General features: G+C 39.2%; 1 protein-coding gene across 1 annotated transcript in view; it reads left to right on the top strand.

The window, feature by feature from the left end:
* Positions 1–17,614: 17,614 nt before the first annotated feature.
* AHCY (adenosylhomocysteinase) overlaps positions 17,615–20,265 on the top strand; it is a 145,033-nt gene continuing 142,382 nt past the window's right edge. Inside the window, exon 1 of the mRNA XM_085619093.1 lies at positions 17,615–17,769. Coding sequence (XP_085475219.1) covers positions 17,742–17,769 — 28 coding nt within the window. The 5' untranslated portion in view covers positions 17,615–17,741. The remainder of the gene's footprint in view (positions 17,770–20,265) is intronic.

The following is a 20,265-nucleotide window of genomic DNA, read 5'->3' as shown; positions in this document are numbered from 1 at the left end:
ATAAAGCAAAAGAAGTTGATCCAGGAAGAAAATACTCGAGCAATGTGTTTTAGATGAAAGGTTTCCATTAAGGATTATGGCTAAATTGAGGATATGTTCAGTGAATGTGGGGGAGCTGAACAATAGAAATAAAAGGGCTAAAGTATATGAGATACTAAAATGTATTAACCCAGATATGATTTTTCCAAAAGTGACGCACATCCTATGGTGTGATAAAGGTGCCCTTCAGATGGGGGATATGAGCTGGCTGTGTGTTCCACCTAGACTACTATGATAAGAGAGGTAGCTATGTTCATTAAGCATCAAACTGGGGTAGTAAAATGTACACTAGCTGATAAGTGGGGATGTTGGGGATAGTCTCACTATCCACTGGGTTGATGGTAGGGACAGTATATGGGTCGAGTCAGGATGATCCCAAAATTTTGGGAGGATTTCGAAGTAGAGCTTGCCTCCTAGCCAACCCCCTTGTTAAAATGCAGTGATTTGATTATACATCTTGGGGTCTCGAAGGATGGCCCGTTAAAATATAATGGCAGAAGCTCTCAGTATATAGAGCATTAACTACTTTTAAGGGTAGTCATGGTTTGATGGATGTCTGGGCTTACAAGTATTCCACCGACCCCGGATGTACTTATTTCTCTCATCACCACAAAACTTATGTATGGTTGGACTATTTTTTGACCCCAACCAATATGCTTGATGAGGTAGAGATTATGAAACTTCCCCAGCTTTTGTCAGACCATAATCCTGTACGTTTGAAAGTAACCTGGCAAGGAGCAGAGGTGAGGCAGTGTAGCTGGTCATTGGATAGGAATTTATTAGCTAACGAAGAATTTAGCGTTGATATAAAGCATTGGATAAGCGAGTTTTTCGATATGAACCAATATAGTGCCTTTAAAGATGGGTTGAGGGGCAAGGCTATTAGCTATGTGGGTCAGCGCTGTAAGACGTAGAGGGAAGAGGTTAATTTACTAATAGTGCCACAGGCACAATTGGAGGTGAAACACGTGAAAATTATTAATGAAGGGGTCGGAGGAGAAATTGAGGGAGCACATTGTAAAATTGGCTATAACAAAGACAGAAAACAATAGTTATTTTCAATTAAGTGTGGCCCAAACCTACCAAACACACAGAAGAGAGATGTATGAATATGGGGAAGCAGCAGGAAAGCATTTGGCCCTACAAGAAAGGCAGAAAACTGCCCGAAACAATATTAACAAAATTAAGAACAGTGTAGGGCAGTGTGTAACGAGGCCATTGGAGATGGTGGGTATCTTTGAACAATATTATAAGGCGCTGTATCAAGCAGGCCCTCCCAGAGCCATCCTAAGGCGAACAGTAGGTAGACAGACGGCATTTAAAAGAATTGATGAGGCTGCATACATGGAGAGGGAAGAAGAGTTTGCACTTGATGAGGTAGTAGACGCTGTGGGCTCCCTGTCTTCTGGATAGGCCGCGGGTCCAGATAACATCCCTTTGGAGATATATAAGTTATTTCAACATGAGCTGGCCCGATGATGTATGATCTCTTCCTAGATGTGCAGCATAAGGGAATTCCACCCTCCTCTTGGCAGCAAACAGATGTGGTGATCTTTCTCAAAATGGGAAAGCCAGCGGAATTACCCTCCTCATACCGTCCTATACCTCTGATAAACTATGATGACAAAGTGCATTCAAAGGTCCTAGCCAATCTGCTGCAGAGGATTATAGCTAAACTGGTATCACTTTTGCAGCATGGCTTTGTACAAAGTAGGGGGACCACAGACCGTGTCCAACGGGTTATCTCGCTATTGAATATAGTTGAGGTAACAGGGGTGATATGGCTGTGGTCCTCCTAGATGCTGAAAAGGCTTTTGACCGGGTGGCATGGCATTATCTCTGGGGAGTTTTATCAGAGAGAGGGTTTGGTCCATGACTTATTACCGCTATCCGTGCAATGTATTATAGATCTTTTGCACCGGCTACATGTCATGGGTAATACATCATAGAAAATCAACGTAGCTAGAGGAACGAGGCAGGGATGCAAATGCTCCCCAATTCTTTCGCCATATATCGACCCCTTTATTGACCAGATCTTACAAAACCCAGCAATTAAACCGTAATGCATACGAGACCAAGGTTTTGGCTTATGCGGATTATATTGCTGTCATTACAACAAACAATTAAGGAAGTTGGAATTTGGGAGATAGTCTGGGTATCTCCTGAATAAAGGAAAGACACAAATAATGTGTTCACTGCAGTGTAATATTAAAGACCAACGTAAGACAGAGTCTGCCATATACTTGGGGGTTAGGATAAGCTCCAATGGGGATGCAATATGGCCCACTAATCTAGACCCAGTGTTTGATGATATAGGAGCAGAACTGAGGCGGTTACATAAGCTGCATCTGACAATTATAGGGAGAGCTAATGCATTAAAAATGAAAATCTTCCCTAAAGTGTTGTATCTGTTTTGTGCTTTTCCCCTTGAACTAGCAGATATTACTATGCAATAAATGATACACAAAAATTGAAAAGAAGCATAAGGTTAATCAAATCAATTTGTAAAGTACAGTAAGTCTCATGAGTCTATCAAATCCAAAAATAATTTGTATATCTCAACAGAAGGCAATTAAACTTTAAAACTTCCTGGAATGAGGATACCCTGGTAATACTTTGCACACAGTAGAATTTTGATACAAGGAAAACTCGTCTGTACCTTGAAGAGATTTACCAAAGTGAGTTACATATAGATATTGTTATGGTTTGTTTATGAATATTGCGAGTAATGGGTAACGACAGGTGCTAGCTATGAGGAATGCTCCACACAGTGCCTTTTCTTTAGAAAAGCAGATGATAAAATATATATATGGGAATATCACATCTTGATAAAAACATGAGATTGAACATGAACTTTGACACTGAGTGGGTAGTATGAACAATATACTCATATTGTCTAGAGATTAATTTTGCTAAATAGGATGTATTTTATGTTTTTTTGTATTAAGATAGAATTGATAGTACTGATAGGTTTTGTGAAGAATACAATTTTACTGATGAATGTTGGAAGCACACACAAATATTATTATAACTAAATTATCCATTGGCTGTGCTTTGGTACATAAGAATGTATTTAGGCACGGGGTCTTAGAAGAGTGATATTAATAAACAATATTTTGCTGTGACAGGATGTAAATATCTATGCAAGTCTATATAGTTTTGAAATATAGCTTATCTATATATATATTTTATAATTGTTTTGCAGCCATGAGGAAGTCCTGTTGGACGAAATGTGTTGTGTGGGCTGATGTACGCTTGTTATGTAATCTGCAGTAAAGTGAAATTGGAAACAGATGAACAAAGACTCCTTGATTAATATATTTGGATTTGATGGACTCATGAGAATTACTGTACTTTACAAATTAATTGGATTAACTTTATGCTCCTTTTCAATTTCTTTGTATCAATAACTGTATTTTGTTGTGACTGCTAAGCAGTGGGCTCACGAAACATTTGAGCATATTAGATCTAGATACCAATAGAGGATAGCAATCTATGGCCTACACTGCTAACACTATACGTTTGACTGTTTAAGTTGGGGCTGTCTTAGCACGGTATACTCAGTGACTCTTCTACTGAATGCAAGGAAACATAGCTGAACAAATGTTACTACATCTCCTTTGTACCCGTCCTGTCATTCTACCCCAGAGACTACAGAGCATTTCATTTTCTTCTGTCCTGCGTATGCAAGCCTAAGGAATTATTCCGGCTTGCTGACTAATTTTTTCTCACACCCTTCTGAAGCCTTACGCATATTCAGGTCAGATACAACAAAGTGACTTGTTTTTACAGTAACAAGATACCTGCTTTATGCCTGGTGGCAGAGATTGAAAGTTGCATTATATCACTGTGATTTATGCCTACATAAAAAAGCAGGTCAAGCGGCTGGCAGGTTGTTTTGCGGGGTAGGAGGGAAACGTCGGGGACAGACTGTTTTAATACACGTGTCCTTTTAACTGATACCTCTGACTCTATGGATCTGTAAAATTGTAACCTTGTCTAAAACGCTGACTCGGCAGCTGAGCCAAAATGTGTTTTAAACTATTGCTTTTAACTATGTTTTAAGAAATAGTTCTTAATGTTTTTATGTAACATTGTTTATTATGAGATATGCTGTGTATGATCATGTTATTGGTTGAATAATAAATATATAGATGCTCAGGACAGGATTTTTATAATTCAAGGTTGAGTGGTCATCATTAATTATGGAGGATGATCGTGAAAAAATGACAGCAGACTTGTTCAAAGAAAGCAAGAAGATAGTAAAGGATTGCATAAAAAACCCTGTGAAAGACAGTCTTAAAAGTACATTTTTGAAACGTGAAAGATTGAAATAATCAGACTTTCCAAATGGTGGGACACAGTGACACTCAAAAACTATATTGAGAATAAACGTATTCCGAAAGGCTTAAGAATATTGATCTTTCCAACATTTGACGATTTGTATGATGATCATCTCAAGGAATGGGAGGACAATCTCCATTCAGCTTCCTTTTGTATGATGGATATTCTAATAAAAAATTCGGAAAGAAAAGTAGATAGATTAAAAAATCAGATCACGGAGTTAGAGAAGGAGATCAGTGAAATGAAATTTTAGGAATTCACTGAATAAAACTATGTTATCTTAAAAAAGGTGATAAATAAACATCAACTACAAATTAAAGAGAGAAAGCTTAATGAAATCAGACGAGATGAGAAGGACTATAATACAGGTCATATTTTTACATTTGCTAAAAACTATGATGATAATACTAAACCTAAACAGATACAGATGATGGTGTCGAATTAAGCTCCGTACATTACAGTAGCTCTGATCTGTCTTCTGTTGATGAACCTGGCCCTAGCAACAGAATAGGAGCTAAACATTCAGAGTGTTCTTCTTTTTCCAAATGAATTCAACTTATACAATTGGGGAAAAGAAAAAACATGGAAAACAAGGAGTGGTAGAAAAAAACATCAAAAATACAAGGATGGGAGCCATGAGTCAGATCAGGAACAAAATATGAATTCAGACAGGGGCTCTAATCCAATAGCGAATAAGAATCATGAGATCTTATAAGTGATACATTTATCTGATAGACCAATCAACAATGTGAAACTAAATGTATTACAGCGTGGTCTTTCGTTTTGCCTAGATGAAAATTGTGATTTTGTAGTTTTGGAGATTGATCTTTTCAAATTCGCTAGGAGATTGAAATTAAAGAGTTTCTTTTCTGCAAATGACAAACAATGTATTACTGACCACAGGCAAATAAAAAGAACTGACTTAACTATCTCTGATGTCCATGATATACATTTATTATTATCTTTATCAAATGGAACTGGGGTTAAGATTGATGAATTACCGGCAATTTTAGATGTTCAAATGGACTAGAGTTGTACCAGTGGTCTAGCACCTTCGTCGAATTTCATTCCGCAGGGCGGCCAATACGCAGCTATTGATCTTTTTGTAAAAAAAACTTTGAGTGAATTGTGTACATTGCAAGACAAGAACCATCACAAAGGTTCCAGTCAACCAGGCACTCAAGTCTAACTGTACAGGAACGATGTGCTCTTATGGATTTGGGCTCAGATGAGTCTATCGTCATCAGGGAGACAGATTAGGGTGGAAACCTAGTGATTTTACAAAGAGGATTATTAGAACGAAATAAAAAGACAGTTGGGTGATGTAGAAAGTTATAAAAGATTGACTGCTAACCCTATGGTAGAAGCAACCAGATTGGTGACTAGCAAACTATACTCTTGGAGAGAAATAGGACTGATTGATGATAAAGGATTCAGGTATCTCAATGTACAGAATCCTACCTTCCCATTTATATATATTTTACCTAAAGTACATAAATCAAAAGAGAAACCACCAGGGAGGCCTATCATCTCCGGTATATGAGGTCTTACTGAGCACCTTTCTGAATATGTTGATCTCTTTCTTAAACCTTTAGTAATCAATTTACCTTCATACATCTGTGACCCTATGGATGTACTCAATAAATTACAATATGTTGAATGGGACTCAACTTTAATGTTTGTCACCTTGAATGTTGTAGGATTGTACACCTGCATTCAGAATAAACTGGGCCGAATGGCATTGCAATACTTTTTATCAAAAAGGAATGCCAGTCTGATGGAACATTCCAATATGATTATGGAAAGGTGTGAATTGATACTCCAGACTATTATTTTCTTATTTGAGGGATAATGGTGTCAACAAGTAAGGGGTACATCTATGGGTTCCAGATTTGCTCCCTCTTACGCTAACCTCTTTATGGGATGGTTTCAGAGGGAGCATGCTTGGTCACCTAGAGCTGGTACCTGGACAGATAATATAATATTTGGGGCTCATTTTATAGACAACATCTTGGTCATATGGAGGGGCACTAATGAAAGGCTGAACTGCTACATGGAATATCTTAATGACAACAGCATGAATGTGAGTTTTACCAATTGTCATGATGAGAATCAAATCGATTTCTTGGATGTACGGCTGTACATCTTAAATATTAAAATACAAAGAAAATTGTTTCGTAAAGAGACTTCCACTAATAATATACTTAGAGCCGATAGTGTACATCCTAGATCAGTCATTACGGGCCACCCATTTGGAGAGATGATGCGAATTAGGAGGAAGTGTAGTATGGATGATGACTTCATAGAATGTCTGGATGACTTAAAACAGAGACTGCAGGATTGTACATATCCCAAATGTTGTCTTAGATAAAGCTGAGAAAAGATTGAGAGAGTGGAAACCTTGAAACAGAAAACTAAAATGGAATCTAGAGATCAACTGCCATTGGTCACAACATATAACCAAGACCATAATCAAATTTATAAAATCTTACAAAAAACACTGGGACTTAACAAAAGGCGCACAAGGTTTAACTAATGTGGTTGCTAATAGGCCACTAGTAACATACAAAAGAGGCCCCACTATCAGAAATAAAATAATGAGAAACTACCTAAAACCACGGGCAAGTACAACTATAGGCTCAACCTGGCTATCGCAACAGCCTGGGGGCTTCTACACATGTGGTTGTTGTATCATATGTGACAATGGTTATGACACACTTAATGAATTTCAGTATAATACACAGAAGAAACATCGTATAAATCAATTCATCAATTTTAATAGCAGCTTTGTAATCTATGCTACAATTTGTACCTATCGTAAAGTCTATGTTGGTAGCACCAAAAGAGCTTTAAAACTGAGAGTCCAAGAGCATAGGAGGGCATTAATGAGTAGGGCTCCCGGTTTTATGGTATTTATTTTTCTGCCATTTCTGTCTGTATTTATCCATATTTAGGACTGATTGATGATAAGGGATTCAGGTATCTCAATGTACAGAATCCTAGCTTCCCATTTATATACATTTTACCTAAAGTACATAAATCAAAAGAAAAACCACCAGGGAGGCCTATCATCTCCGGTATATGAGGTCTTACTGAGCACCTTTCCGAATACGTTGATCTCTTTCTTAAACCTTTAGTAATCAATTTACCTTCATACATCTGTGACACTATGGATGTACTCAATAAATAACAATATGTTCAATGGGACTCAACTTTAATGTTTGTCACCTTGGATGTTGTAGGATGGTACACCTGCATTCAGAATAAACTGGGCCGAATGGCATTGCAATACTTTTTATCAAAAAGGAATGCCAGTCTGATGGAACATTCCACTATGATTATTGAAATGTGTGAATTGATACTCCAGACTATTTTTTTCTTATTTGAGGGAGAATGGTATCAACAAGTAAGGGGTACAGCTATGGGTTCCAGATTTGCTCCCTCTTACGCTAACCTCTTTATGAGATGGTTTGAGAGGGAGCATGATTGGTCACCTAGAGCTGGTACCTGGACAGATAATATAATATTTGGGGCTCATTTTATAGACAACATCTTGGTCATATGGAAGGGCACTAATGAAAGGCTGAACTGCTACATGGAATATCTTAATGACAACAGTATGAATGTGAGTTTTACCAATTGTCATAATGAGAATCAAATTGACTTCTTGGATGTACGGCTGTATATCTTAAATATTAAAATACAAACCAAATTGTTTCGTAAAGAGACTTCCACTAATAACATACTTAGAGCAGATAGTGCACATCCCAGATCAGTCATTACGGGCCACCCATATGGAGAGATGAAGCGAATTAGGAGGACTTGTAGTATGAATGATGACTTCATAGAATGTCTGGATGACTTAAAACAGAGACTGCGTGATTGTACAAATCCAGATGTTGTCTTAGATAAAGCTGAGAAAAGATTAAGAGAGTGGAAACCTTGAAACAGAAACCTAAAATGGAATCTAGAGATCAACTGGCATTGGTCACAACATATAACGAAGACCATAATCAAATTTATAAAATCTTACAAAAAACACTGGGACTTACTGAAAGGCGTACCAGGTTTAACTAATGTGGTTGCTGATAGGCCACTAGTAACATACAAAAGAGGTCCCACTATCAGAAATAAAATAATGAGAAACTACATAAAACCACGGGCAAGTACAACTATAGGCTCAACCTGGCTATCGCAACAGCCTGGGGGCTTCTACACATGTGGTTGTTGTATCATATGTGACAATGGTTATGACAAACTTAAGGAATTTCAGTATAATACACAGAAGAAACATTGTATAAATCAATTCATCAATTGTAATAGCAGCTTTGTAAACTATGCTATAATTTGTACCTGTGGTGAGGTCTATGTCGGTAGCACCAAAAGAGCTTTAAAACTGAGAGTCCAAGAGCATAGGAGGGCATTAATGAGTAGGGCTCCCGGTTTTATGGTATTTATTTTTCTGCCATTTCCGTCTGTATTTATCCATAGTTATTTTTGTTAATTTTATCTCTATTTATCCATATTTATTTTGTGGAAAATGTAAGCTAAAATTAGCATATTTCCACATTTATTTAACCGATAAATATACACTCATGCTTGAAGGTCTGCCAGGTTTCAGTGCTGTGAACACCCGCAGAAGATAAATCAGTGCACTTATATGAAAAAATGCACATTTCACTATCAACCTTATGCATAGCTACTGCTGTTAAAGCCTCATTACTAAAATTCCTTTCTTTTTTAACCCACTTATCTATCAATCCACACATCTATTGGCCTGGCAGTCATGGCAGACAGTGTTCAGAATTACTCAAAAAGCAAACCAATTTCTGTTTTTATCCACATTTAAAAATAAATGCAGACAAGAAAATGAATGTTTTCTGACTGTATTTATCTGTAAAAATCAGTAAAAATGGAAAACAGGGAGCCTTATTAATGATTAAGGATGAAAAGTCACCACTAGTACAACATATGTTAGAATATCACTTGAATTGAATGAACTTTAGATTCCATGGTATTCAGAAAATAGAGAAGGACCCCAGGGGGTGTGATAGGGAACTAAAACTGACACAGGAAGAAGCAAAATGGATTTGCAGACTAAGAACAGTGCAAATGGGACTGAACTTGGAAAATGAACTACATTACTTTTTTGATTAAGATGTAGATCTTTACCCATTTTCAAAATAACTGCTGTAAATAGACTTATAATGATGATAATAGATGTCTTACTGCAGATAGACTTATAATGATGATAATAGATGCCTAACTCTATAGGATTTTACGATTATTCACATGAAGGTATGTAGTCCTTTTAGAAATAATTGTTGAAATTTGTGATGTGTTATTATGATTTTTAATATTAAGCATATTTACACATGGATGGAATCTTTGTTATGTGATACTAGCTTTCCTGTTGAGCCGATCACTATTGATTTTAATGTGGAGAGCATTCCCATAACTAGCCATGGTTATACGTATCTTGATCATTTTCGATACTATTTCTCCTGTTGAGCGGATCACTATTGATTTTAATGAGGATAGCTTTCCCACAAGTAGCTGTGGTTATACGTATCTTAAGCATTTTAGAGTAGCTTCCTGCATAATTTTAGTTCATACTTGAGTGTGAAATAATATACCAAATATAGCGATAGTTGTAGTGCAACTGGCGTTTTTACATGATGTTTTTTAAGGAAATGTAACACCTACCGATTGGATATTTATATCATGTTCTAATTTAAATACCTTTGCGGAATGAATATTGGTCTAAAAACAGAGGGAGGCAATGCTGTGGATTTACATTTGGAAGAAGGTAATCGGTTGAGTTAGTTGTAATGCTTGTTTGCATTTCAGGATACTAGTGAATCTCGTTGATTGGTCTAAATAACTGAGAGGAAATAATTATCTGGCTTTTGCATTTTAGGATACCAGAGAATCTCATTGATTGGTTCAAATACTTGAGAGGAAGTAGTCATTATGATATTGCATTTTAGGGTGTGGGTGAATCTCGCTGATTGGTACAAACAACATACGGACCAGAGAGAAAGCAGTTGTACAATCCCCTTTGTTTACTCAATACTCAGGCAATGACTCTGATTAGCTCAAAAATCATGAGGACCAGAGAGGAAGCAGCCATGGCGATTTGGCATATGAATTGTTATAGGCAACTAGATAGGGCAGTTTTTCTAGCCGGAAATCGATTACAGGGATGATTTTGTTAAATGCATAACCATTGGCTGAACTTTGTTTTATATTGAGAACCGGATGCATAACACACTTACAGAGATAGACAACTCTGCATTTTGAAACCCGACAGGGTACACGACAGGTGAGCCTGGATTGAAGTATGATTCATCTTAGTAAATAGGGATTTTTTGACTCTCCGCATATGATAACTGTGGTCAATTTAAAATGTGTAATTTAAACACTGATGTTGCATCGAATAAACTATTGGTGGTGATTATTACCTAATATTTAAGAGGTATAACAAGGCTGGGCTGATGTGCGCTTGTTATCTAAACTGCAATAAACCTGTGGGCACATTTAGGCTCATAATAAAAAACTAGGAAAATAGTTGTTGTAGATGTCATGATATAACTTCATGATGTTTACCCATGTTTTGTACCGAGAATATTGTGGTTTTGTTGGGGTATAATTGTTGGTGTGGACAGTGCGTTTTACTTTCGGTTATCAATAATTCCTAGATCTCAACAGAAGGCAATTAACCTCTCAAAATTCCTGGAATAAGGATACCCTGGTGGTACTTTGCACCCAGTAGAATTTTGATACAAGGAAAACTCATCTGTACCTCGGAGAGATTTACCAAAGTGAGTTACATATAGATATAGCTATGGTTTGTTTATGAATATTGAAAATAATGGATAACAACAGTGGCTAGCTATGAGGAATGCTCCACACAGAGCCTTCTCTTTAGAAAAGCAGATGATACAAATATATATTGGAATATCAGATCTTGATCAAAACATGAGATTGAACATGAACTTTGACACTGGGTGGGTAGTATGAACAATATACTCATATTGTCTAGAGATTAATTTTGCTAAATAGGATGTATTTTATAGTTTTTTGTAAAGGTAAAATTGCTAGCACTGTTAGGTATTGTGAAGAATACAATCTTACTGATGAATTCTGGAAGCACACACAAATATGAATATAACTAAATGATCCATTGGCTGTGCTTTGGTACATGAGAATGTATATAGGCAGGGGGTCTTAGAAGAGTGAAATTAATAAACAATATTTTACTATGACATGATGTAAATATCTATTAACTTCTATCCAGTTTTGAAATATAGGCTTATCTATATATCTTTTTTATAATTGTTTTACAGCCCTGAGGAAGTCCTGTTGGATGAAATGTGTTGGGTGGGCTGATGTACGTTTGTTATGTCAACTACAATAAAGTGAAATTGTAAACAGATGAACAAAGACTCCCTGTTTAATATATTTAGATTTGATGGACTCAAGAGAATTACTGTACATTACAAATTAATTGGATTAACCTTATGCTCCTTTTCAATTTCTGTGTATCAATATACTGTATTTTGTTGTGACTGCTAAGCAGTGGGGTCACTAAACGTTTGAGCATATTAGATCTAGATACCAATAGAGGAAACTATACCTGTGCATGAATCTATGGCCTACACTGCTAATACTATAAGTTTGAGTATGCAAAAAATGAATGTAATTGTCTCCAATTTTATCTGGAGCTACCAAAAAACCGACGAGCATTGAAAAATATGACGCTCCCTTGAGATAGGGGGGTTGGGCTGTCCCGAATTTGCTGTTTTACTATTGGGCAGCTGCGCTACAACAGATGGATACTCTACTCATAACAGATACCTTGAGAACTGATGACCCAGATGTACCCAGTATTCATCATTTAGCTATTGGAAAAGAGGCAGAAGGGCTTTTCCTTAATCAATTAGAACCTAACTACTACAAAAAGACAGTGATTAAGTGTATAAAGGCAGCTTGAACGATCTGGGGTAAAAGCTTGCAGCTTGTTAAAAATTCCAAGGTACAATAGGTATACGCCCTTATGGCGCTCCTCCTTATTTCCATCTGTGATGTATAATGCAATTGGTAGAAGTTGGGAGCAGGCTGGGATAGGTAGGATAGCTAACCTATAGAAGAATGCAGAGATTTTACCATTTGTGGATTTAGTGCATATTCTAGGGGTAGACAGCAGAACACAATTTAAATATATACAGATTAGGGAATGCCTTAAGAGTTTACTCTCTGGGTACCTTAATTTAGGAAAATTCCCAATAATGGAAACAATGAGTCAAGTGGATGGTAGGATTAGGGATTTTCATACAATTTTAATAGAAACCCTCCCTGATGACTTGGAGAAAACTGAGGTAAAGTGGGCAGCAAAGCTGGGGGACGGGAAGGTAGACCTGGATATGTCGATTGAAATGGGGATGAAGATCTTTTTGTCTGCAAATCTGAAGGCACAGCATTTTAAGACAATCTTTAATCCGTATTACACACCTGCGAAGCTGTATGGTTGGGGGAAGAGGGAAAATGACAACTATCCTAGATGCTGAACAAGACCGGCTTATTGTGTACATATGTTTTATACTTGCAGCAAACTGATGCCTTTAAAAACCGGCATGGAGAATTTTTGGCAGCAAACAATTAATAGGATAATTTCCATCAACCCAGCTGTAATGCTATTAGGGTATGATACCCGGTGCAATTTAGGGGTAGCACAAAAGGACTTTGTATTTATTACAGTTGCTGTGGCTTGGTTACTGATTGTTATGGCATGGAAGGATACTGAACCCCCTACTTGGCAGGTTTGGCTGCATTGCCTGTTAAGTATTCATGTCCAGGAAACAGCATTATATAAGAATAAAGGTCTTTGGGCCAGGGAGAAGAGTCGTAAGATTTGGGCACCTATGACGATGTGGCTTGGGAGATAGAAGAAGAATGCTTTGATTTGATTTACTAATCAGTGGAGACCGGAGGAATGTATGCCCTAGACTAGGGAGACTGTAATCTATAGCTATGCATAACAGATGATAATAGCTCCTCCACTGCAGTATACGGAAAAGTAGCATAAACTCATGCTAAAGATGAATTAAGGAAACGTTACAATGAGATTTGAACATAGTAAAGTATTTATGGGATCATATATTTATGAATGATGAAATATGTAACTTATTGATGTATTAATGAAACTACTATTTCTGTAATTGTAAATCCTTTTTGTATCTTTCTGGTTATAAGAAAAAAAAGACAAAAAAAAGAGATTCGTAATCTCTGGGGGAGCTGCAGTCATGGTGTAGTCGTAGGAATTGCCTGAGCGGCAGGTTTTCCCTGAGATATTTGGGATAATGGCTGTCATACCGTAAGAGGCTTTTCATAACTGTTAGCTTTCTATATATAGTGGTCAGAAGGCGTCCATCTTCAAGAGTGATCAGTAGATCAAAAAAAGGGAGGTCCTCAGGGCACATGTTCTTTGAAAAATCGCAAGAAACAGTTCAGTGTGTTGATCAATTCACAGAAGGTGTTACAAGTATCAATGTCTCCCCGCCAGAAGACAAGTATGTCGTTGATGTAGCGATGCCATATTGTGATGTTGGTGTAGTAGGGGTTGTTGTCACCCTAGATAAACTCCTTTGCAAAGTTAGACATGTAGAGACAGGCACGACTTGGGGCAAAGGTACTTCCCATTGTTGTTCCCTGTGCTTGATGGTACAGCTGTTCTTTGAATTGAAAGAAATTGTTTTTTAGTGCCCTGGTGGGGCATTCGAGAATTAATCTAACCGTTGTGAATGATTTCCACACCTCAGATAGTAGAACCTGCTCTATCCCTTCCAATGTAGCTTCCTGGGGAATATTAGTATAAAGAGACTCCACGTTGAGGGTGAATAACAGGTCGACTATGACTGATGCCTCATTGATCAGGTTTAGGACATCTCTAGTGTCCTTTAGAAAGGAAGGGGCTTTAGAGACCAAGGGTTGTAGGAAGTGGTCACAGAAGATGGACAGTGGTTCAAGTAAAGACCCTGAGCCTGATACAACTGGTCTGCCTGACGGAGGAAAGACACCCTTATGTATTTTTGGAAGAGTGTAGAAACAGGGGATGTTTGGATTAGTGCAGATCAGAAATTCAGCCCCGTTTTTGGTCAGCCATCTTTGTGATTCGGCAGATGCAACAAGGGAGTTGATGGTGGTGCTTAATGTGCTTGAAGAGTCTTGCATAATTGGTGTATAGTACCGTCTGTCTGACAGTTGTCGTTGACACTCCGCATCATATTATGTGGTATTCAAAATGACAATGGCACCACCCTTGTCTGCTCTTTTGATTGTAATGATTGTGTCATCAGCTAGAGCCTGCATGGCCCTTTGTTCAAATCTAGACATGTTGTGGAAGAGGGTACAATGGTGTGCAAGTTTACCTCCTTAAGAATGGCCTGTTCGAATGTCAGTATCTCAGGTGGTACCATGCCTGCCATAGGTGTGAATGTGGAAGGTTTATGGAGGCCAGAGTCGGATGGCACACTTACTGGTTTGTAGTGTAAAAAGGTTTTTAAGCAAATTTTCCGGAAGAACTGCTGGAGTTTGCATTTGGTTCAGAACCAGTCTATCCTGGGGGTGGGCACAGAACCAAGACCTATCTGCAATACTGCTGTCTCAGTATTGGATAAAACTTTATTTGATAGATTCACTATGAGTTTGTTCTGTTGTGGTGGCTGGTCTGGCTCTGTGTCTGTCATTGTGTGTCTGACCGTGGTTCCTGCCTCAGCACTCTCTTTTGTTGAGTTCCTCTTCTTTTTCCTCGCCCTCTGCCCCAGCCTCTTACTAAAAAAGGGGGTTAGAGGGGTGAAGGAAGGAAAAGCTGGATGTGGACCCTGAGTACACTTGGAAAAAGGTTGGGGTCACTTTGTGGAGGGCCCTGGTATGCATTTATTCCATAACCAAAATGGTTATGGTGTAGAGCGGTTGGCGAGCCTCATCATTACCCCAACTTCCTGAGCTGGAGTTCCTACTGAGCGACGTGTTTCTCTGGGATGAGGGGCCACTATTGTCCGAGGAGTTAACGTCACTTACTGGATATGCCTCCACTAGAATCTCTTTGTCGAATTTCATTGAAATTTGTCTATTTTGCGCTTCAACAAGTAATCACTATTCTCATTAATCTCACTGTTGATCTCAGGAAGCTTGGATTTGTAACTCAAGATCTGGATACCAGTTTTTATAAGCCAAGGTGATCTTGATCATAAGGGTGTCAGCCAAGTGCTTAGCAGTGATGCTAATCAATACAAAGAGGTCCCTGGTGCATTTCTATGTTATACGGGGACCATTCACGTTAGAATACGGGATCTTCCAGAAAAATGCGAGGGGTGTTGGCCACAATCAACCCTCTAGGGGCTATGTTGGCCCTGAGGTATTCTGTCATCAGAGTACCATGGAGTGTAATTTCAACCAGTTGGTGTTTAAGTGATATCAAGGACGTCCAGTCCTCATTGTTGCTCCCCCCGGGGGAACTCCCATCAGGTCCCAGAAGTGAGGTGGCTTTCAAAATTTCCGATACAAAGTCATTGTCAAAACTTAGAACTTGATGATCTTCCATAGTATTATGGGCAAGAGGAATACTGCTTGTAGAAAGTAAGAGATCTCGAAAGGTGTAGAGAGATGAGAAGGTGAAAGGGTCAGAAGACATCAAGTATTGCTGATCAAAAAAGCGTCATACGACTGCTTCAATATAGGTAAAGTCCGCCGGCTGAACCACCGTAAATTGGTTAGTATACAAACTGAAGGACGAATGAAGGTCCAGCATACACGCCCCCAGAGGTACAGATACATTCAGAGATATGCAGTTCCTAAGGAAAGGGAGAGGTCGGAGGTACCTGATGTATCAAGTCAGGGAATCTGATCCATCAGGAGCAAGGTTCCTCGCACACCCCAAGGGGTGTTATGTTTCATCATCTGGCAGCTCCTCGTTGGGCCGTCGCTGCAATGCCCTACTGGCCCGGCAGGGGGGCTCTTTGCCGGAGCTTTTTTGATGCTGCAGATGTGAAGTGTGAGGGGCTGCATGAAGGGAGGGGATGTGGTCCGTCGGCTGCGCTGCCGACTTTGGTGCAGGAATCCAGGGTTCGAGCCTCGAGGTCGCGTCCACATCCTGTGTTTCTGGACAAATCACTTAATCTCCCCGTGCCTGAACATGTAATGTAAATACGGTGCTCATGTACAGCGCTCCAATACCTTCGGGTCGAGTTTGCGCTACATAAAAGATGCAACCAAAAAAGGTGCTGCAAGTGAGTAGACTACATACATGCCAACATTTTAGGACAGGGCGTGGGAGATTTAAAATAAAAAATCGGGAGAATGAAAATTCCCCATTGACTTCTATTGTAAAAAATGCAATTTCATGCGGGAGACAACTAAAATAAAGCAATTTTTAGCTTGAAAAATCGGTAGTCTCCCGCCTGAATCAGGTCTGTTGCCATGGATGAGACTGGTGTGTGGTGAATTTAAAAATAACTACAGGTAATCCAAATGATTCATTTTTTTAAACAGGTAGTGGCCAAAGTTGGATCTAACGGTCCACATTGGCTCTAAAATCAAGTGTAGGCCACCACCTTTTTTATCATAACAGAGGGATCCACACATAAAAAATGTATAGTTACTTAAATATTTTGTTCTTTTCAGCCACGCTTTGACCCTGCCCCCACAGTCACTGGGGATCAGTTTCCATGCTTGTTTTAATGCAACTTAGACACCTGTTTCAAACCCCCTCCTTCCTAGAAATGCATTTATCCGGGCCGGCGCGATTGTCAAATTTGGACCAAAGTACAAGCCTGGAGATAGAATGCACATGACCGAGAACTGAATAAACTGTCGGCGTGAAATGGCTACCATCTTAACCAGGAGGTTTTCTACCGCAATAGGAGCGTCATTTGAAACTGTGACTGCTATTTTAACAAGTTTATCAAAGAACTTAGACATTTTCCGAATTCCATAAGTAACTAATAAAAAAGCCGGTCTATTTGACCTAAAACAATTTGTTATTTTCAGCGGAATAAATTATCTAAAAAAAACACAATTGTCATGCACTCCTGAATCTGACGCATATTTAGCACAAACCACATTCTCATTGCCTCTTCAATTTAAGTGACAGTGCGCCTTCAAAAGATGAGATTCCCTCAGTACTTAAATACTCTCGCGGAGCAAATCCATTGCGAGTCCGTCTTTTGTGTCTAACAACCTTGTATGCAAATGACCAGAGGCTTCTTAAAGGGAACTGGCCTGCCTCTACTCCCTTCCCGCCCCAGCCACTATCTGAACCACGCTGCCTCTGTTCCTGCTCCCGTAACAGCTCCAGCATGTCCGATAAACTCCCCTTCAAAGTCGGTGAGTTTTACGCTGCTCGTTGCTCTTTTTTTTTTACGATTACAGTGGGACAACCCATTGCATTCTGTCCATCAATAGTTCTTTTTTCATTGCACCTTTGTGGCATTAAGCTGCTGAATAGGTTGTTTGCTGTAATCGGTATATTTAAAATGATAGTGGACCGCACACGAGAAGCATAGTATACTTAATGATCCTTAGTATCGAGCCTGGTAATTGTTTGTGTGTGTGTGTGTAAGCGAGAGGGGGGTGTTAGTGAGAATCCCACGATTTACATTGAACGAATGCTTATCTGAGCTTTGGAACCGAGAACATGCTGCCGTAGGCTAGTAAGCAGTCAGCCTAGTTGCGCAGGCGTCTAGCACTGCCGAGTGTAGTAGTTCAGCAACTGTCTTGCAAGTGATATTATCTACGAGTAACATTTGTGCTGTGGACCACAGTGCCCAGCAGGCGATTCTTTAAGCAGATAAACTCGTGGACCAATAGCGTGGCCATCTTTCTACGCATGTACCTTTAGGCCGGGTTTTTTGTGGGTAGAAAATGGTTGGAAGAACGTTCATGGGAATTTTTTTTCAAAGCCCCTTATGTTAACCGTGTCACCTGTTGCCTCTGAGCAGCTGAGACCATCGCAGCTTGTGCCAAGTAGCTCCCTGCTTGTCGCAATCAGTCAGACTGGTAGGCGCCGTGTTGGGGTCTCGCTTGACAGAAGTGCACCTGTTTGCGCCCTCTTTTACTGAGTATCATAAAAACACGTGTGGTTTGCTGAGATATACCCCACATTAGACTGGTTAAGGATCAATGTATAGCTGTCAAGTTTTCAATATGCTTCTGTGTGACATGTGTATGGTTTCAGTTATGAGTGACTTTCTAATGTGAAGTGTGACACTTTGAGTGACACTTACACGAATAAAAGCAACTTCGAGTATTTAAATCTCTTCTCTCTGAATTATGATATTGCATCCAAACATATCTCACACGGAGCATGTGGTTCAAACAAGCCAGAAGTATCCTCGTTCCCAATGCTTGTTAACACAAATCCATGAGTAACAATAGTTTTGTTGTGATTAAACAGAATTGAAAATGTTTCAGTTCTGACAATATTAATTATTGGTAAGATCTCACACACCCTTCCTCTAATACTCTTTTTACTGTCTCCATTTACTTTCTAGTACCACCCCTTCACTGTTATGTCAGCCCCCCGCCCCCTGTAAATGCAGCATTTTATTTTCTTGCGTTTGGTGGTGAAATTTTATAGATGGCCCCTGGTGAATGTTAATTACAGTTGTACATGTGACGATTGTTATGTGCGCTCTGCCAAGTAGTTTGATTGAACATGTGAAATAATTTTATGACCCAGCCATAGGCAATATGAGAAACTCTTACTGACTTTAGAGCAAGGAAAGCAAACTATTTAGATGGGGCCAGGTCGATTTCTTTAGTTATGACATACCTCTATTCAAGCAAGGCCAGGCTCGCAAACAACTGCTTGGGCAACATATCAAGCTATGGCTGCAGAGTTTACGTAGCCCCACAGAGCTACAATGCCTGATTACCCATAGAGAAGCTTTCCTTACATAATATCGTTATATAGTGTCATGAGCATTTTGGTGCGGTTATTTGAACAGCAGCACTTAAATACATTAGTCTTCTTTCTGAAGAGAGGTATGTGGCATGCAATAGTTCATGTAACAGAGATGAAGATGGGTCCAAAGTGAGTTGGGGGTAGGTACACAGCCTCTGAAAAGCCTGCTCTGTTCTTTTACTTATGTGTCTGTTTGATCTTTTACCAACCTTGCCACAAACTGCAACAACCCAGGACCACCTTATGCACTCAAGTCATCCATTCCTTCACCCACTCATTCATCCATATACTTATTTGTCCATGAACTCACTAATTCGTATAAAAGCATCCGTTGTCTGTACTTGCTCACTCATCCATCCATGCACTCTCATTATCTTATTCATCCATTGATTTGCTCATGCCCTTAATAATCATTCCATGCATTCACCAGTCCATGATCTATGGATTCTTCTATTCATCCACTAATCTACCCGAGTTGCACTTAATTGTTTTCTCACTTGTCCATGCACTCAGCTACCCTTTCATTAATTCATGCACTCACATACTTGTACCTCATCTGCTCTTGCAAATACTCAACTAGTCAACCATCCATCCACGAATGACATGCTCATATACCCATCTATGCACACCCATTAAAGGATTCCCACAGCCATTAACAAATTGCCCCAAAGACGCTTACATGCACAAACTCGCTAAAGAATGAAACATCCTTTGATTGAAAAGGCAGACATGTGGCCTTTGCTAATGTTTGCATTACTTTGAGTGTCATTTTGTACATCCACGTCTTTAAAAGCACGCAAAGGAGAGCTGCGTGAACGTAGAACAAGCTGCGCACATTCCTCACGACCATCCTTCCCTCGGAGAGTGCCAGTCTACCCACTCAAGCCTTCGCTTGTAAGCTTTTCTCCAGCTTACAA

Source organism: Triturus cristatus, chromosome 7, assembly GCF_964204655.1.
Source record: "Triturus cristatus chromosome 7, aTriCri1.1, whole genome shotgun sequence".
Classification (NCBI taxonomy): Eukaryota; Metazoa; Chordata; class Amphibia; order Caudata; family Salamandridae; genus Triturus; species Triturus cristatus.
The sequence above is the reverse complement of the archived record's forward strand: the minus strand, read 5'-3'. Positions and strand labels throughout refer to the sequence as shown.